The sequence below is a fragment of the Sceloporus undulatus genome, chromosome 1 (genome assembly GCF_019175285.1).
Source record: "Sceloporus undulatus isolate JIND9_A2432 ecotype Alabama chromosome 1, SceUnd_v1.1, whole genome shotgun sequence".
In the NCBI taxonomy this organism is placed as follows: Eukaryota; Metazoa; Chordata; class Lepidosauria; order Squamata; family Phrynosomatidae; genus Sceloporus; species Sceloporus undulatus.
The window spans coordinates 190212205-190230619 of record NC_056522.1 but is presented as its reverse complement, the minus strand read 5'-3'; the positions used below and the strand labels follow the sequence as shown (position 1 = coordinate 190230619).

At 38.0% G+C, this 18415-nt stretch overlaps 1 protein-coding gene across 4 annotated transcripts in view; it reads right to left on the bottom strand.

Annotated features, from left to right (window-relative positions):
* Positions 1-18415, bottom strand: part of TRAK2 (trafficking kinesin protein 2) — a 48848-nt gene that overhangs the window by 19816 nt on the left and 10617 nt on the right. For all 4 annotated transcript variants that reach the window (XM_042454168.1, XM_042454185.1, XM_042454194.1 and 1 more), the window contains exons 2-3: positions 15074-15367; positions 13029-13223 (exon numbers count right to left, since the gene is read on the bottom strand). In XM_042454168.1, coding sequence (XP_042310102.1) covers positions 13029-13223; positions 15074-15110 — 232 coding nt within the window. In that variant the 5' untranslated portion in view covers positions 15111-15367. The remainder of the gene's footprint in view (positions 1-13028; positions 13224-15073; positions 15368-18415) is intronic.

The window sequence follows — 18415 nt, the reverse complement described above, 5'->3', positions numbered from 1 at the left end:
ATTATTATTATTATTATTATTATTATTATATAACTCCAGAGACTAGGGTTAAAATCCTTGTTCAGACAAGGAAACCCATTGAGTGACCTTGGACAAATCATACTCTCTCAGCTTCAGAGGAATGCAAAGACAAACCCACTCTGAACAAATCCTGACAAGAAAACCCCGAAAGATTTGCCTTATAGTCACCATGAGTTGGAAATGACATGGAAGGCACACAGCACAGCAACAACAATAACTTGTACCATAGACTAAGATGTCCTCTGAAAATTTCTAAATTATAAAATTATCTGGGAAACAATTACGGACATAGTTTTAGAAGCCATGTTTGAACTTTTGTCATGTATCCTATGTATCAGGAGTATGTAACTAAATATGATGTGAGAGTGTTTTTACCTCTGCAGTGGGCTGTTCCCTTCTTGATCATCTGAAAGATGACTGATGAATTAACCAGAAACAGCTTCTGGCTTTTGCTTCTGGCTGGTTTTGACTGATTTAGGATTTCATTTGGGGACGGAGAGGAAGATTGATTTTTTAAAGGTATTTGTTTAAGGTACTGATTTTCCATTATCCCCCCACCCCCCCAAAATTGGGGTGTTTCAGAGTTGTGGACACAAAAAAGCTCCTAACCAGCACAGGTAGGATCTCAACCATATTCTCCATCTCAGTGGTCCCAACCTTTTTTCACTTGTGTATCCCTTGGCAGTCCATTTCCTTTTTTTTTTAATTGTTATTTTTAACTTTTCCACACAAAACAAAACATTGCACACATTACAAATTTGACAATAGACCACCCCCACACCCAGACTGCATTATTAAAACTACATATAACATAAATTGAGCTTCCTAATACTACTTGAGACTTGTTCTAATGTTTTCTTCCATCTTGTTTTATCTTGAAGTGTTCTCCTTCTTAGTTCCTTCACCTGGATCTGTCCTTATGTTATATTGATTCCCAAAAAAAAACCTTGTTGATCTTCTTCGCTTTACCTAGAAATATACATCTTTAGAGTAGCTCTATACCGTATACTATCCTTCTTATACATAACATTCTGCCAACAAGAACTTTTAATATTTAGGAAAGAGAGAGTGTTTTGTAACCAAGATTAAGTGCTGTTATATATTTCAAATCCCTATCTTTTTGGTTATCAATACCTTATTCCATCTTACCTCTAAAAACTTATAAAATTCTTCCCATTCTTGATATACACAGTCCTCAGTTTTATCTCTCATCCAACATGTTAACTTATCCATCTCTGCCATTTCATACAGTTTACAAAGCCATTTATCTATAGATGGAGCTTGTGTTTTTTTCCAAAATTTTGCATAAATTATTCTAGCACAAGAGAAACAATAAAAGAGAAATTTACCATGTTGCTTTTCTAGAATATCATCTAACATACCCAAAAGAAAGATTTCTGGTGAAAAAGGCACTTTTATATTCATATTTACATTTAAGATTTTGTGAATTTCTAACCAAAATTTTTTCGCAATATCACATGTCCACCATATATGAAAATAAGAACCCACATTATCCAAGCATTTCCAACATTGGGGATTGCTATTCTTGTACTGTACATGAAAGACAATTTTTGTGGTGACAAATGCCACCTGTAAATCATCTTATACAGTGGTGCCTCGGGTTACGAAATTAATTCGTTCCGCGGCTAATTTCGTAACCCGAAAAACCTTCGTAACCCGAATTGCCATAGGCGCTAATGGGGAAAAAAGCCGCGGCTCTGCCGCGGCTCCATTTAAACAGCGCCAGAGTTTTTTCGTAACCCGAAAAAACCTTCGTAACCCGAAACAATAAATCCCTATGGGATTTTTTCGTATCCCGAAAAATTCGTAACCTGGGTATTTCGTATCCCGAGGTACCACTGTATACATTTTCTTTGAGCTCCTGGCTAACTGTATGCTTTATACTTCTTGTCCAAATATTTTCCCATTTTTTATATTCCAAATTATGCCCTATATTTTGAGACCATTTCACCATTGAATGTCTGATTATTTCTTCTTCCGTTTCCCAATCCATTATCATCTTGTAATATCTTGAGGTTAGTTTCTTTTTCCCTTTTAAAGTGTTTTCTTCCCAATCTGATCGTTTCTTTTGAATTCCGACCAGTTTCTTATCCATTCTCCACCTTTCCCTCAATTGTCTAAATAAATACCAATGACAAAAGATTCTTGAGTCCTTAAGTTCTTCCTGAGACTTCATTTCTATGTCATCCTGTATTTCCTTTGTTAAATCCGAATATCGTAACCAATTTTGTTTGGAGATTTTTTCCTTTCCAAAAAATGCTTCGTGTGGGGAACACCATAAGGGTAGTTTCATGCATAGTCTAGGTTTAAGTTTGTTTCATACATTCATCAAAGCTTTTTTAATAACATGATTCTTAAAGTCTCTATGTATTTTATCTTTCTCGTAGAATACATAGCCATGCCAGCCATACCTCATGTTCCCTCCCTCCAAATTCAACAGCCTTTCATCTTTTAACAGGATCCAATCAGAGATACAATTCAAAGCAGAAGCAAAATAATATACTTTTAAGTTCGGTAAACCTAGACCTCCCCTTGTTTTGCTATCACACATTATTTTCATATTAATTCGAGCCTTTTTGTTATTCCACACAAATCTTGAGATTTCTGTTTGCCAAATTTTTAGGGGTTTGAAAGAATGTAGGATCGGAATAGTTTGAAATAAAAATAAGAGCTTAGGGAGAACGTTCATCTGGATCACTGAAATTTTGCCTAACAAAGACAATTGTAACTTCTCCCATCTAGCTAGATCTTTCTTTACAGTATTCCACACTTTTTTAATAGTTGTTATGATACAGATCTGTACTTTTGTTTGTCAAAGTTATCCCCAAATACTTTACTTTCTTATCTGCTTTATAGCCACTTATTTGTTCCAGAACTTGTTCTTCCCTTCTCGACATGTTTTTCGTTATCATTGTCGTTTTGTCTTTGTTTACCTTTAACCCTGAAATCAATTAAAATCTAAAAGTGTATCTATCAATGCTTTCATGCTATAGCTTGGATCCTCCAAAATAAATACCAAGTCGTCTGCAAAAGATCTTAACTTATACTCATATTTCTTAATTCTTACTCCCCTTATATTTTCATCGATTCTAACTCTGTTATTTAAAGTTTCTAAAACAAAAATGAATAATAAGGGTGACAGTGGGCAACCTTGTCGGGTGCCTTTTGATATTTTAAATTCTTCCGTTCTCTCATATTTCACTATCAGCCTCGCCTTTTGATCTGTACAAATTTCTCTGACCCAACCACAATATTTTTGACCTGCTTCCATCATTTCTAGCATGTTGTGTAATATGTCCCAGCTTACATTGTCAAATGCTTTCTCTAGGTCCATGAATACAAGAGCCAGTTTCTTTTCATTGTGATACTCAAAATATTCCAGCACGTTAATAATGTTACGGATGTTGTCTTTCAAGTGTCTATGTGGGAGAAAACCCGCTTGATCTTCCTGTATCCAATCCTTGAGAATCTTTTTAAGCCTGTCGGCCAGTATATTAGAAAATATTTTATAATCCGCGTTCAGCAGTGATATAGGGCGGTAATTTCTAGTGTCTGTTGGATCTTTATCTTCTTTTAACAAAAGGGCTATATTGGCCTGCTTCCATGTATCTGGGAACTTGCAAATTCCAATAGCGTTAAAGGTTGATTTAAGATGGGGAGTCAGTTGATCTTCAAATTTTTGGTAATATTCCATAGGGAGACCATCTGGCCCGGGTGATTTTCCTTTTTTGCTTCTTTTTATTATTTCTGTTATTTCTGATGTTGTTATCGGTGCATTAAGCAGGTTCCTTTGTTGTTCAGTGAATGGTTTTAAATTTGTTTTTTTAATAAAGTTTACAATCTTTTGTTTTGATATTCGTTGGCCTTTATATAATTTAGTATAAAACTATTGGAACTCTTCTTTAATTTTAGTTTGGTCCATTGTTAGTTTTGCATCTTTCGTTCTTATTTCCGTGATGATATTACGTTCTTTATGTTTTTTAATCTTGTGGGCTAACCACCTTCCAGGCTTGTTTGCTTGCTCGAAAAACCTTTGTTTCATAAACTTCAATTTGCTTTGTAGTTCTTCATTTTCTTCAAATTCAATTTGCTTTTTCAGTGTTTTAATTTCTTTTTTGATTGTTTTACTCTTATTTAATTTGCTTAATTCCATTTCCATAAATTGTACCCTTCATCCTAGCAAAATGCTTCTAATTAATGTAGTTACTGCTATTTCAAATTTATATATTGTAACTGTAAATAAATAGCTAATAATTGGATTAAAAAACAAACAATTGAATGTGAACAGAGAGTACATAAAACCCAAACAAGATTTTTTTTATGTTGAAGAAATGTTTAATAAGATCCTTGAACTTGTTTTAAGGCACATAGTTTTTTGAAATCAGCTCCAACTGATGTAAGATAGCCTTAAATCTGAAATGGCTTTCAACATACTACATACTACAGGGTCTGTGTGTGTGTATTCCCCCCCCCCACTCTTTTGGTTAAAGATATATAGGAAAAACTCAACTTATCTGACAACAGGCTGCATCATGGTTGACATCAGGCTTCAGTATCTAGTGTGTCAAATGGCAGTCTTACAGGGAGGAGTAATGAGAGGGGAACATTGGTGGTGGGAAAATACATGGAGAGAAATTGGAATATTAAGAAAAGGGACTATTGCAAGGAAAGGCAGGCCTGTGGGTGCTCAGAACTACTGTGCTTCTCAGAACTGGATATACTACAGTCACCCTTCCGTTTTCACGGACTTGAAATCAGCATCCCTCACCCATTTATGGGCAGCAAATGGAGGGAGACAAAATGGGGCATACACCACCATTCAAACCAATGGGGCTTGAATATAGACGAATTTCCATTTTTGCAGGGTGTGTGACCGGAACGGATCCCCTGCAAAAACAGAGCGGTAACTGTACTTGAGGCCTGACCAAAGCAGAATAGAGTAGGACTTTTATTTCCCTTTATCTGCAAACTGTAGTACTGTTAACGTAGCCTAGGTTTACATTAGCTTTTCTGTCTGATGTATCATACTGTTGACTTGCATTTAGCATGTGGTCTTGTGGCAGCTTCAGATATGAGGAGTCAGGGGCAGTCTACAGATACCTCCATGTTCCCCAGTTTGGGACAGTGGCAATCGCATGCTGCAGCCCCGATGTGGCTTTTCCAGGGCGTGATAGCTGCGGCACCTTGGCTTTAAGGTGCTCCTTTGGCATTGTGTCATGTGGATGCAGTACCAGAGGAGTGCTGTGATGCTGTGTGCCATGTGGTGTGGTACGCAGCATCATGCCTGGGCGAAGTTCATATGGACGCCATACCCCGACCAGGTTGGCTTTTCCTGCACAGCCTCTCAGTATCCTTCTTGCTCACCATTCCCAAAGCTGGAGCCTTTTGTGTCAACTGACATACCAGAGTCTCCAGTAGTCTTCTTGTGCCTCATTTTGCCTCCCTTTCTTCGTTCCATCCCTTGATCTGCCAATTCGCATGATCATCCCATGTCTAGCCATGAGAGGAAACAAAGTGGCAAAAGTGCAGAGAAGGGAGTAGGAGGGATGGTCTGAGAGGAAGCGGTCACCCAATTAATGGCACTGCATTGCGCCAGTGCTCCATTCCTCCCCCTCAGGTTGTCAGCTTTTGTCTCTTTGCTTTCTCATATGCATGTCCACTGGAATCAGTAGCTCCTGCTTCTCAACCTCCGCCATTACAAACAATTCTCCGCATACCCCTTAATGTATGCATGCTCCAGGTTGGTAACCACTGGTATACATGTTTAAGGCAAGCTGGTTTTCAAGAATATACTCAGCATAGAGTAAACATTAAAATAGCAACAACGAAATATAATGATACTACAGCTAGCAAATGTGTAACTATTTCAACATTACTGCATCGTTAAAAGTCAATATGCCATCTGTTTAATACTATTCAGGGTTTCCCCCTGACACTGGTCTACTGCAATTCCAACACAGGAATGTTCATCTACTTATGGTTCATAAATACATGACAACATCATATTCAGTAGTCATGTGGATCCCACATGACTCCTGAATGTTTTCATGTGTTTCATGAGAACATTGAGTGTTCTTACCCAATTGTACAGCGCTGTGTAAATTTACAGCGCTATATAAATAAAGGTCAATAATAATAATAATAATAATAATAATAATACTGCTGCTTATCACTTAGCTAGACAAAGAAAGGAAAAAGGACAAGAGCATTTATTTTGTTGCTATCCATTTGTTATGAGCAGACAGCAGCTGGTGTAAAACTGGAAAGGCACTTGATAGAGTATTAGCAAGGGCTTAAAATACTGTAGGAGCAGTTTGACTGACTCTGAAGCAATGTCCTTTGTGTCACACAGAACAGTCAACAAACAGGTTAAAAAAACTTTCTATGGACCTATTTATAAACTGATTAGTTAATGCTTATTTGAACAGAGAACAGAGTGAGGACATCCAAAAAAAAAACTGCCGTGCAAGGACAAAAGCCTCCTCACCTATATCAGTTAAGGAAATCATGTGGATTATTAAAAGGGAGGGATAATTAAGGCATTTGCTTAGTGGCACTGAGGTCTCAGCCAATGGTATAATTTAAATGTACGCCTCTAGTGTTTTCATGTTTTCAGAAGCACTTCACATGTACTGTACTACTGTTCACAAACATCTAATGCAAAACAGTAGCATTATTTTTTGTTTCCAAAAGTATTAAATTCTAGGACATAAATATAAACTGATAAAAAGAAATCCTAAATCTGCCTGGGCAAATAAGTCTAAGTCACTTGCTGAGCCTAAACAGGATTCTAGCTCTCAAGCAGAATTTGTGGATTGCATTCATGGAAGCCAGTCAGATACCATGGCAGTTCCCACTATGTGAACTGGTTGTGCTGGTGGGAGGAAGAAACGGGGATAATTTCACTCATTTTCCCTTCTCACATGCAGGTCCCAGAACCACTTCCTATATTCTTCCAAATGATACCTCAACTTCCAGAGTAGATTTAGAGAAAGACAAAAGTTTCAATGGAGACATGGAATCAATGAAACCCTCCCCTTTCTACCTGTGGATAAATCTAGTTAGTAGAATTTTGTTAGCACAACCCTAAACCCAACCTTCTGTTTGCCAGGTACTTTTCCTGAAAAGCTAAGGCCTCAATCAAGACCAGTTTATGAGTGCATGGCAGAGGTTAGATCTGAATCTGAAACTTCCTGATTTGTAACTCAGTGGGTCAGAAGCAACAAGATTCGAACTACCAACTAGGTCATAGAAGGATTATGGCTCTGATAATATTCTTAAATATAGTATTATTTCATATGGAAGAGCCACAATCAAATTACAATAGAGTTAATACTGATTTTTATGTGTTCACTTACCTTGTAGAGAGAAAGCAGTAAGCAGCTCTTCATTTTGGTTCATTTCCCTATTATCCAGTGCCATGTCCAAGTGCCACTGACATTGAAAGCTCAGAACTATGCCAAAGCAGTAGTGTTGCCTGACTTATTTTTTCCCCCTGTGGCTGAGAATGTTGCTGTGCCATAATACAAACCCTCTCTAGTATTTACTTAGGCAGGTATCAAATAGAGGCATTGCTCCAAGCAATAAAATGGGAGGAGCTATACTGCAGTATTGTGTTATGACTGCTGCAGATGCAGCTCTGAATTACATGGTTTCAGATTACACTAGCCCCTCCTAATTCACGGGAGATCTGTTCTGGACCCCTCCGCACAAAAATGGCAACTTGAAAGTATTTGAGTCCTGTTGAAAATAATGGCTGCACGCCCAAGGTGTGTGCATGGGTTTGTGTGCAGGCTGCGCCATTTTGTCCCTCCCCACTTGTTCCCCTTGCAAAGAGCGAGACTGCAAACTCCCAAGTCCATGAAAAGGGAGGGACAACTGTATATATAACAATTTAGAAACTAGGACAAAACAGGGATACCAACATGCTATAAACCCAAGTAAATTCTGACTGACTTCTGAATTACATATGCCTGTGCAATTCATGCACAATTTGGTCCAAACTGATTTGTTTCCTTGATTATGTTATGAGGAAGGAAAGGTGAAAAAATAAGAGCATTGTACTAGTGGTCCATTTTTTAAAGGGCTGCAACCCATTAGTAAAATGAGGCATTGTTAATGCTTCAAGTCTTAAGATACAATTTCTTTCAGTGGACAAATGCTTCAAATGTTTCTGGTAATAAACAGGCTTGTTAGTGTGTGCTTTTAAAAAGAAGACCCAATAGTGTAGATGGAAGAAAGAAACAGTGAAAAGAAGAACTGTTTAAAATTGCAGGTACTGTATTTGCAATCCTGACATAACAAGGATAGGGAACATCTGGCCCTCCAGATGTTGCTAAATAGCAGCTCCTGGCATCCTTCACAATTGGCCGTGATGGCTAGAGCTGATGCAACAAAAGAGCTGCAGTGCAACAAAATCTGGAAGACCACACAATTCCCACTCTTGCTGATAAAATGAAAAGTTGATTTGGAAATCAAAAGAAATTACAGTTGGCCCTTCTTATACATGGATTTTTTATACACGGATTCAAGCATACACGGTTTGAAAATGTTCAAAAAAAGTATAAATTTCAAATATCAAACTTTGATTTTCCATTTTTTATAAGGGACACCATTTTGCTATGTCATTATATTTAATGGGACTTGAGCATACATGGATTTTGTTATACACGGGGGATCTTGGAACCAAACCCCAGCATATAACAAGGGCCCACTGTATACCACATGTGAAATAAATTGGAAGCATAGAAACAACGTGGCTATGCTGCAGAAATGCAAAAAGGAGTATGCTGAATGGGCCCATGGCAAAACTCAATGGACACTAAACACTCATTTCGGGTACCAGCATTTCGGAAAAATTCAGAAGAAATGAGGCCACAGGAAGAAAGAAACGATCTAGGCTTCATAATGCAGTATCAAATAAGAGTTGTGAGACAAAATGTATCTTTTTATTGACAACTAAACAAATTTCTAATATGCTATTTAAGAAATTGAATATCGTAGGTTTGGCTAATGCCTATAAGTTATCTAATTAGAAGCCAAAGTAGATACAAAACAATTACTTGAGTAACATCATTTTAAGACTAAGGAAAGAAATCTAAATTTTAAGCACTGCATGCTGCAAATTCAGATTTGTGTGGCCTAATACATGCATAACTTAGAACAAAGACTTTACCACATTGCAACTATTATCAGGAAATAAATACAGTGGCCCCTTGGTACTCACGGGGATCCGTTCTGGACTCCCCCTGCGAGTTCCAGATCTTGCACATATTCAAGCCCCATAGGCTTGAATGGGGCACGTGCATGCGGGGTGTGCACCATGGGGGCGCGCCCCATTAAGTTTAATGGCGGTTGCCCCTCTACAGATTTTCAAGTCCGTGGATTTCAAGTTCGTGGAGTTGGAGGGGCGACTGTACTTTCATCCACATTCACGTTGTTCAAGTCTGGAAAATCTCAATCAACTATCCAGGGTTATATTACTGAAACTATTTTTACATCATGTTTTTACTGAAAAATTCCCAGTACATGTGTATGTGTGTGTCTTTAGGTTTCCTGTTAATTTATGGTGATTCCATGGATTTCATAGGGTTTTCTTAGGCAAGGAATCTGCAGGAGGTTTTGACAGTTCCCACCTCTGAAATATAGCCTAACAGCACTTGGTATTTATTGGCAGTTCTCATCCAAGTACTAACCAGGGCTGATTATGCTTGGCTTCCAAGATCAGACAAAATCTGGTTCCTTTAGGCATAGTCCTACTCCAGGCATCTTCAATAACAGCAATAATTTGTTTAGAGAGAGAGGAAAGGGAGAACAAATGGTTTAGCCTTTTTAGTGAGAGCAAATCCCTTCTACTCTTTGGTCACCACCACTAAATATCTGTGGCAGTTTATCAAATATACCCAACATTTCATAATGCTGCCTTCAATATTCTGAAAGAATTATTTCTAAGGATTCGGATCTCAACACACAGTATGCATAGCAATTTATTTCATAACAAGTTTGTTGGATCTGACACAGCAAATAAACAAACTCAAAACTCTTTTCTGAGTTGTGGTCTGAACCTGTAAACAAAAAAATTCAAGATTCTGTTTATATTTGGGACTTTCATTTAATGTGACGCCAATTTCTCAGGTACAGTGAACTTCTATTTTCCACAGGCAATGCTACTGTATAGCGATTATTCATTGCAGAGCTTGGACATGACTTGACTTTTTTTGGAACACACATTGCACATTTCACACAGCCAACATGAACAGCAGCTATTTTAACTGAGGATTTTGGGAGATGAGGTCCAAAAGGTAACCTTACCAAGATCAATGCTGAATTTTTTTCTGCCATGTTTTTCAGCAGTTTATTGTAAACATTTGGGCCCAACAGCGTTACCTCTACTCCTTTACGCCAAGTGGAAAAAGCACAAACTTTTCCACAAAAAGGAGGGAAAATTCCACAAGCAAGGAGGGACTTTTATGTTTCTTCCACATTGGCTTTTAATCTTTAACCCTACATCTTTTATTTGAGATACAAAAAGTTTTTTTTTTGTTCTCACGGTTAAAGAAATCTGTTTACCAGCTGAATGGTATGAAATTTATTGCTTTATATACACTCTGTCAAGCAGCCCTAAAATGTGAATTGCCACTGGTTTTATATCTATCTTTTATATGGACTGTTATGTTCAGGAAGAAACACTGTTCCTGAAAGATGTTTTGCAAATAGGTAACTGACTTCTGCATTTGCATGTCACATTCGCCAGGATCCACAGGATGTGGTTGTGCAGCATCCTGGTACACACTGCTCACTTACAGAGAGTGGCTAACAAACCATGGACTACTGGTCTGTCGTTTGTTAAATTGGTTGAGGATGCACCCTGTTGGCTGAATGTAACCCCTGAACTCCATTTTTGCAGCCCCTCAAAGCCCCAACCCTATCCTTACAAATAAAATACACACACACACACAAACACACACAAATAACAAAAACACCATGTTTTTACCTGAGGGGACACTTCTCTAGGAATCTATAGGTCCTCCAGGGCAACTTTGTGGTCAACGTCCAACAGACACTGACCACAGAACTGCACCGGAGGAGCCACAAATGCCTAGTAGAGTATTCTCTCTAGGAATTTCTAGGTCAGTGGTTCCCAAACTTTGGTCCTCTATGTATTTTGAACTTCAACTCCCAAAAGCCACACTTAGCTTGGCCAATAATCAGGAATTCTGGGAGTTAAAGTCCAAAGCTCCTGGAAGGCCAAAGTCTGGGAACCAGTGCTCTAGGTCTTTCAGTGCAACTTTTAGTTAAAATTGACCTTAGAGTTGCACTGGAGTACCTTGATATTCCTAGAGAACATAGTAATCAAATCCATGAATAATCAAATCTGCAAATATCAAAGCCGCAAAAATGGAGAGGTGTGTGTGTGTATTCAGACTGATCTTCCAGCAACTTTCTGCCTGCTCAGATGGTTTGTCTTTCCTTTCTGAATTCTCACCACTAAACCCTCTCCCCCATCTTCCGATTGGATGAAAACAACAATCAGAAGATGTCACTTCTGGTATGTCATGCCAAAGTGGTGTGGCTCTTGCAGAACGCAAGGGTAAAAACTGGCCTATGCCCTATTGCTGACATGTAGTTTAGCTTGATGCATAAGCTAGGCTGCAGCTGGTGCTCTGGCTTGTTTCCTCCCCAACAAGGAAGAGCACAGGTTGCTACCAGATTGACATGTCACACTGAACAAACCATGGACTGATATTTGTGGTTTTGTTCAGCTGCTCCTTTAACAAGCAGAAGTAATGAGAAAACAGGAGCCGGCATGCAAGCTCATCCACATTTAAGCCACCAAGTTATTGTGTTCCTGCTTATGCACAGGTACACTGACCACAATGTTTGAAAGTGCCCACTGCTTATCTGAAATGCTAATGAAGAGAAGAAATATATGATATGAAGTGTGGTGGGGTGCATCTACACTGTAGAAATAGTGTGCTTTGACACGGCTTGCTTGCCATGGCTCCATTCCAGAGAATCCTGGGATTTGTAATTTTGCAAGACACCAGCATACCTTGGTAGAGAAGGCTAAAGACCCCATAAAACTACAAATCTCAGGATTCCAGAGGATGGAGCTACAGCATTTAAAAGTGGTATCAAACTGCATTATTTCTATAGTATAGATGCACCTCCAGAAATAGTTTCATACTCAGTAGTTATGAATTCATTACCTTGTTGCTTCTGAAGAAACAATATCACATCTTGTCAATGCCTTTACTACAGGGCGTTTAGCAATTTTTACAGGATGACTCAATGAGTCTGATTTCCCATTGAGACTGTAGTCCTATGCACATTTACATGGGAGTAAGCTTCATTAATATGAGACTTATTTTTGTGTAAACATTCTCAGAATTGTGCTGTGAATATAACAACTGTGAATTGTGTGCAGAAAAATGCAACACTCCCAAGTTGTATTGCATTTCATTGCCTTTTTTGCTGCTGCCTCTTTTTAATTTTGAGAAGTTTCAGAAACTTACTACAAATTATATAAACTACAGAATAAACCCAATTTATATTTGAACTAATGAAAATATCAAATGTGAAAACAACTATCTTAACTATAGTACATGCAGCAGGAGGAATGGAACCACAAAATATTATCAAATGTACAGGGGACTGTCATGACTGGGAGAAAGAGCTATGTGGAATTTTAAAGCAGTTCTCATCTTAAACGGTCAAAAACATTGACCTTCAAACCTTTGCAAGTGCTTTTCTCTCTTTTCAAGATGTTATCTGGAACTAAGGAATTTTACACTAGAGAAGAGCAATCTTTTCAAGTCACTTTAAAACCCATTTTGTCCAAATGCAACACAACCAAGCCATAACAGGCTGATTCAAATCAAAGTTTTCAACAGACTACACAGGCCAACAGCAGTATACCCAGTGATGTATTTTGACTATATTAGTGCAATACATTTATATCTCTAGCTGTGAGCAGAAATACCTACTCATGTAACGGAAGGTCTCCTCAGCAAGGACTGGAGAAGCAATTTCAGGTACATGGCTATGGCAGCCAGAAGACTGAATCCATCCATCATTATCAGAGAGATATAGTGAGTCGACATGTAATTTGTATTGAGGCAGCTGTTCTTCTAGCATGCTCACCAGCTCTACTTCAGGGGGGTCTTCATTAGAGCAAATATCTACAAAGACAGATGCAGGGATCAGAATACAAATCTGCTTGGGGATAAATGCCATAAAATTATTAATTTCCTCTGCTAAATAGTAGAGTATCATCAGATTTGACAACAAAAGCAATCACAACAGCTTATCCCTCCTAACTGAAACAAAGGCCGTGCAGGCCAGAACTATTTTTTATTAAATATGACTTCTTTCTTAGGAGGGGTCTCTGGAACATAGACTTTGGAGAATCTTTTTATACCTAATTACAGTGGCCAGAATACTTCTGGCAAAAAATTGGAAGAATAAAAAAGTACCTAAAATAGAGGACTGGTTATATAAAGCAATAGAAATGAAAGAATTAGATAAATAACGATGTTGATTAAGGATAATAAAAACAAAGGGAAAAAACTAAAAAACTGGGAACCAATAGAAAAATATTGGTTTAAGAAATGTAACTTAAAGGAAAAATGGATATAGAAGCAGAGAACTGACGTGAAGTCAGACAATCATGCAGGGAAAGTATGGAGTCAAACTAAATGTATCTTTTGATTAAATACTATGTCTAGATATTATAATCTGGAAAAAAGATAATGAGTGTTTTGTATGTATACTCTCACCTACTGTTTAATAGATGATGATGAAAGTTGTATAGAGGAAAAATTCAATAAAGATATTCATAAAAAAAAGAAACAAAGGCTAGTGAGAAACAGCACCATATTAAATACTGTATATACTCGATTATAACTTGTCCTCATTTATAAATCAACGGCATGTTTTGGGGCCAAAATTATGGATTTTTATATGACCCATGGATTGGTTGAGGGCAAAACTTAGGGGCATGAACAAAGAATCTAAAGGATCAAGCAAAGGAAAACAATGCCAAAGAATGTACACAATTCCAGCAGGCATAACTGCTTGCACTCACACTAAAGGTTGGATAGATAAGATGGGGGGGGGGGGGGATTCAGTGCTTCCAGGAGAGATTACACTATTGACCTTCACCAGGGATTTATTTCTTTTTAAATAAGAGTTAAATAATAGTACTTGAGCTGACCTGTGGATGAGTTAATTCAGGATCTTATACAGTAGTCAATTTTTTTCACTAAAATTTCTAGACTTATAAATGAATATATACATTGTATCTTACCACAGGATAATTATAGGAAATTAGCTGTCCTGTTCGCTCTGAGCTACTGAAGCTGCTGCATATGGATAACAGTGGATAAAAATGAAACTGATCATTAGCTAATTAAAAGGCATAAACACTTCATGCCTAATTTTATATTAACATCAGAGTGACTACTGAGAGACAGGTTCTGCCAACAGCATCAATGTTTGTCACGAATTAAGAAATACGTTTTCTTTACAAAAAACTCCAGGTATTTCAAAAAATATTTGAAAAGATGGGGAGCTGTGTCTATAACGTGTTAAGAGCTGAGTTTCAGACTAAATAAATATCTAGCCAACCTTTCAATCCAAACCTTTACATTGTTTCCAAATATGAAACAAGCCTCTGTAGGAAACTGTCTCCTCTCACAACTCCATGTGTACAGACAGCTCAAAGGTTGAATACCATGACTGTCTCATCCATCATTTCTATCTGAAAGAATATAATTCTCATCCCCTACACCAATTTTAGCACGACCTTTCCCTTTTTTCAGCTCTGCACTTATTCCTTTGGAGTCTATAGAATACTGAGGATGCCTGAAAGTATTTGTAACTTACAAGAAGGCCCACTGGAATAGTTTGAGACTGTTTAGCAAATGGGTATTTAAAAACAAAAACAAAAACTCACTACCAAACACTATAGCCTTGAAAATTCTGTTTCCACCAATAACACTCTAATCTTTTAATGGACATTTCAACTTACCACTGATGCACTCTGAATCTCTGTGGCTGAAATTCATGAGGTTTGCTTCACACTTCTGTTATTTGGAAACCACATCCGCAATTTTCGTCACATGTTGATATCTCTCATTTTTGTTGAAAGCTGGTTTTGGTTTAAAACCACAGTAGATAATGTACTCTGGCATTATGAGAATGTTTTTCTGATATCAGGTATTTGGTAAGCTTGACATCCAGGTGCAACGGGACACATCTGATGCTTGTACCACATCTGAGGTTATTATCCTTATGTTATGATCTTGCCCAAAACATCCAGCATCTTGAAAAACAAAAACATACAAAACATATGAAATGAAAAATCGAGTTGGGGAGATTAGTGTAAACAAAATGCTATGTCATTCTAAGGAAATGTAATGACAGAATAACCCACAGATTAATGTACCCCTGACATTTCCACCAGGCTTTAACAACACATCTTGTTTCCATTTTTATTACCAAAATTAAACCTACAATCAATTAATCCAAGAATAAATGGTTCGAATGCTGATACATGTATTTGCATATACCGAACATAATAAACATAATCAGGCTGGAGAGAGAATGAGGATCTGTGAAATGGCAGGAGGTGAGGATTCCCACCATTTCACAAATCCTTCTCTTTCTCTCCAGCCTTGCAAATATAGTACAGGTATGTACTACACTACTTGTGTTGTAGCTCAAAAAGTTTTGGATTTTGGAGCATTTCAGATTTTGGAATTTTGGATAAGGGATATTCAAGCAGTATGTGGAAAACTATTCCTTTTTATTACACTCAAATCTAAAAACCAGCACATGTGTATCTATCTATCTTGGGTAGTAATTAAATGTGTGGGCCACTAACATTGCATGCATGCATTGTTTATTTGACTCCAATCTCATACTAAAAACAGGAGCACAACAGTAGCTTTAGACACTTGAAAATACACTTCTGCAACGGGAACAGTATTGTTGGCTGCATCTGCAACCCAGAAATATTGTAGTTTGACAATGCTTTAACTGCCATGGCTCAATGCTATAAAATTCTGGGATTTGTAGTTTTGCTACGATCCTTCTAACTTGTTCCATCTCAAAGTCCAGTGATAATTTTAGCTCCTTTGGAATCTCAGCAGCATCTGTCAAAACTTGGTGAAAACCATCACCACACCTACAGCCAACAAGGTAATCCTTGGCCACTTGCAATTGGCTCGTAGCTGAATGTAAATTAACTCCCTTTATTTTGGAATGGCTTGCTTCTAAGATTGACTTTAAAAAGAATGTTTTACTATGTAACAAGGGATACCACAAACTTGCATTAGCAAGGGCCTTATCTTTAATGTAAGAAATATTTCTAGATAAACCTTTTGATGACCTTGCATCATCAAATATCTCTATTAAAGCATCAAATAGATGATTTCTAAGTGATTTCAAAGCATCAACTTGACCCTCCCATCTTGTTTCACTCAGTAGTTTAACAGTTATGCCTGATATGTGGCTAGGTAGAATTTGTCAATGCTGAGTCAATGCAGAGAAATATAGATCTGTTGAACCAAACCGAACAAACTAATTGCTTCCACACAACCCTTAAGGACATCACTGACTACCAAGTTAAAAGAGTGTGCATTGCAGGGCACACAAAAAAAGTGAGTTTATGTCCAGGATTCTTTTTTGTACACCACCTTCTTTGCCTTTCATGTTATTCCCATTATTTTAATCACGGACACACAGACTGGCAATTGGTAATCCCATTTGCTCAAGATGTCCAAGAAGATTTTCAGTCATAAAGGCACCTGTGGTCTCTCCTTTAGTGGAACAAATCCCAAGAAATGTTTTCTTATGCCAACATCAGGCTCACATACTTTATCATCTGATGGTTTGATTACATCAACAACAATTGACATTTGTTCAACATGAGTAACATCAGGTGTGCTGTCCAGAACAACTGAGAAGTATTTGGCTGAGTTTGCATGTGTTAAAATTTTCTCCTTTACAGCACCTGCTAGAAGTTGCATAAAGGTCATTTTTGGTATCTTTTCCTAGGTAGTGAATCATAGAATCATAGAACCATAGAGTTGAAAGAGACCACTAGGGCCATCCAGTCCAACCCCCTGCCATGCAGGAAATCCAAATCAAAGCATCCCTGACAGATGGCCATCCAGCCTCTGTTTAAAGACCTCCAAGGAAGGAGACTCTATCACCCTCCGAGGGAGTGCATTCCACTGTCGAACAGCCCTTACTGTCAGGAAGTTCCTCCTAATGTTCAGGTGGAATCTCTTTTCCTGCAGCTTGCATCCATTGTTCCGGGTCCTGTTCTCTAGAGCAGCAGAAAACAAGCTTGCTCCCTCTTCAACATGACATCCTTTCAAATATTTAAACAGGGCTATCATATCACCTCTTAACTTTCTTTTCTCCAGGCTAAACATCCCCAGCTCCCTAAGTCATTCCTCATAGGGCATGGTTTGCAGACCCTTCACCATTTTTGTCGCCCTCCTTTGGACATGCTCCAGTTTCTCAATGTCCTTTCTGAATTGTGGCGCCCAGAACTGGACACAATATTCTAGGTGGGGCCTGACCAAAGCAGAAAACAGTGGCACTATTACTTCTCTTGATCTAGACACTACACTTTTATTGATGCAGCCTAAAATAGCATTGGCCTTTTTAGCTGCCGCATCACACTGTTCACTCATGTTCAACTTGTGGTCTACTTGGACTCCTAGATCCCTTTCACACGTAGTTTCATTCAGCCAGGTGTCACCCATCCTATATCTGTGCATTTTATTTTTCCGCCCTACGTGCAATACCTTACATTTCTCCATGTTGAATTTCATTTTGTCAGTTTAAAGGTTTGGATTGATCAAATAGGGCTAGATATCTACTGTACAAAGTTTAAAAAAAATAAATTCCTAGCACTAAATACAACATTTCAGTAGTACCACAAAACACCAAGTTTTGCATTCCAAGGACTCTGACCAAATCAATAAATATTCCAAGACTGGTCACCAATATTGTTGTTCTTGCCTGGTTACTATCATCAATTCTTTTCCCATTAGATAATCACAATTCATATTCTCTGCAGATCTAATGGTTTTCTCAGTGGACAGTAGTCCTCTCATGTGAAGACAGAATTTCCCAGAATACATTTTCTAAGGCCTGTTACAGACAGGCCAAAATAAAGCTGCTTCGAGTCACTTTGGAGGTATGGTATTTCAATGATGCATGAGTCCTAAGAGTCTGGAAGCTGCACCAAAGCTGCACTCCAGTCCTTAGGACCGGAGCGTGGCTTTGGTGCGGCTTTTGGACTTTTAGGACGCATGCATCATTGAAATACCATACCTCCAAAGTGACTCGAAGC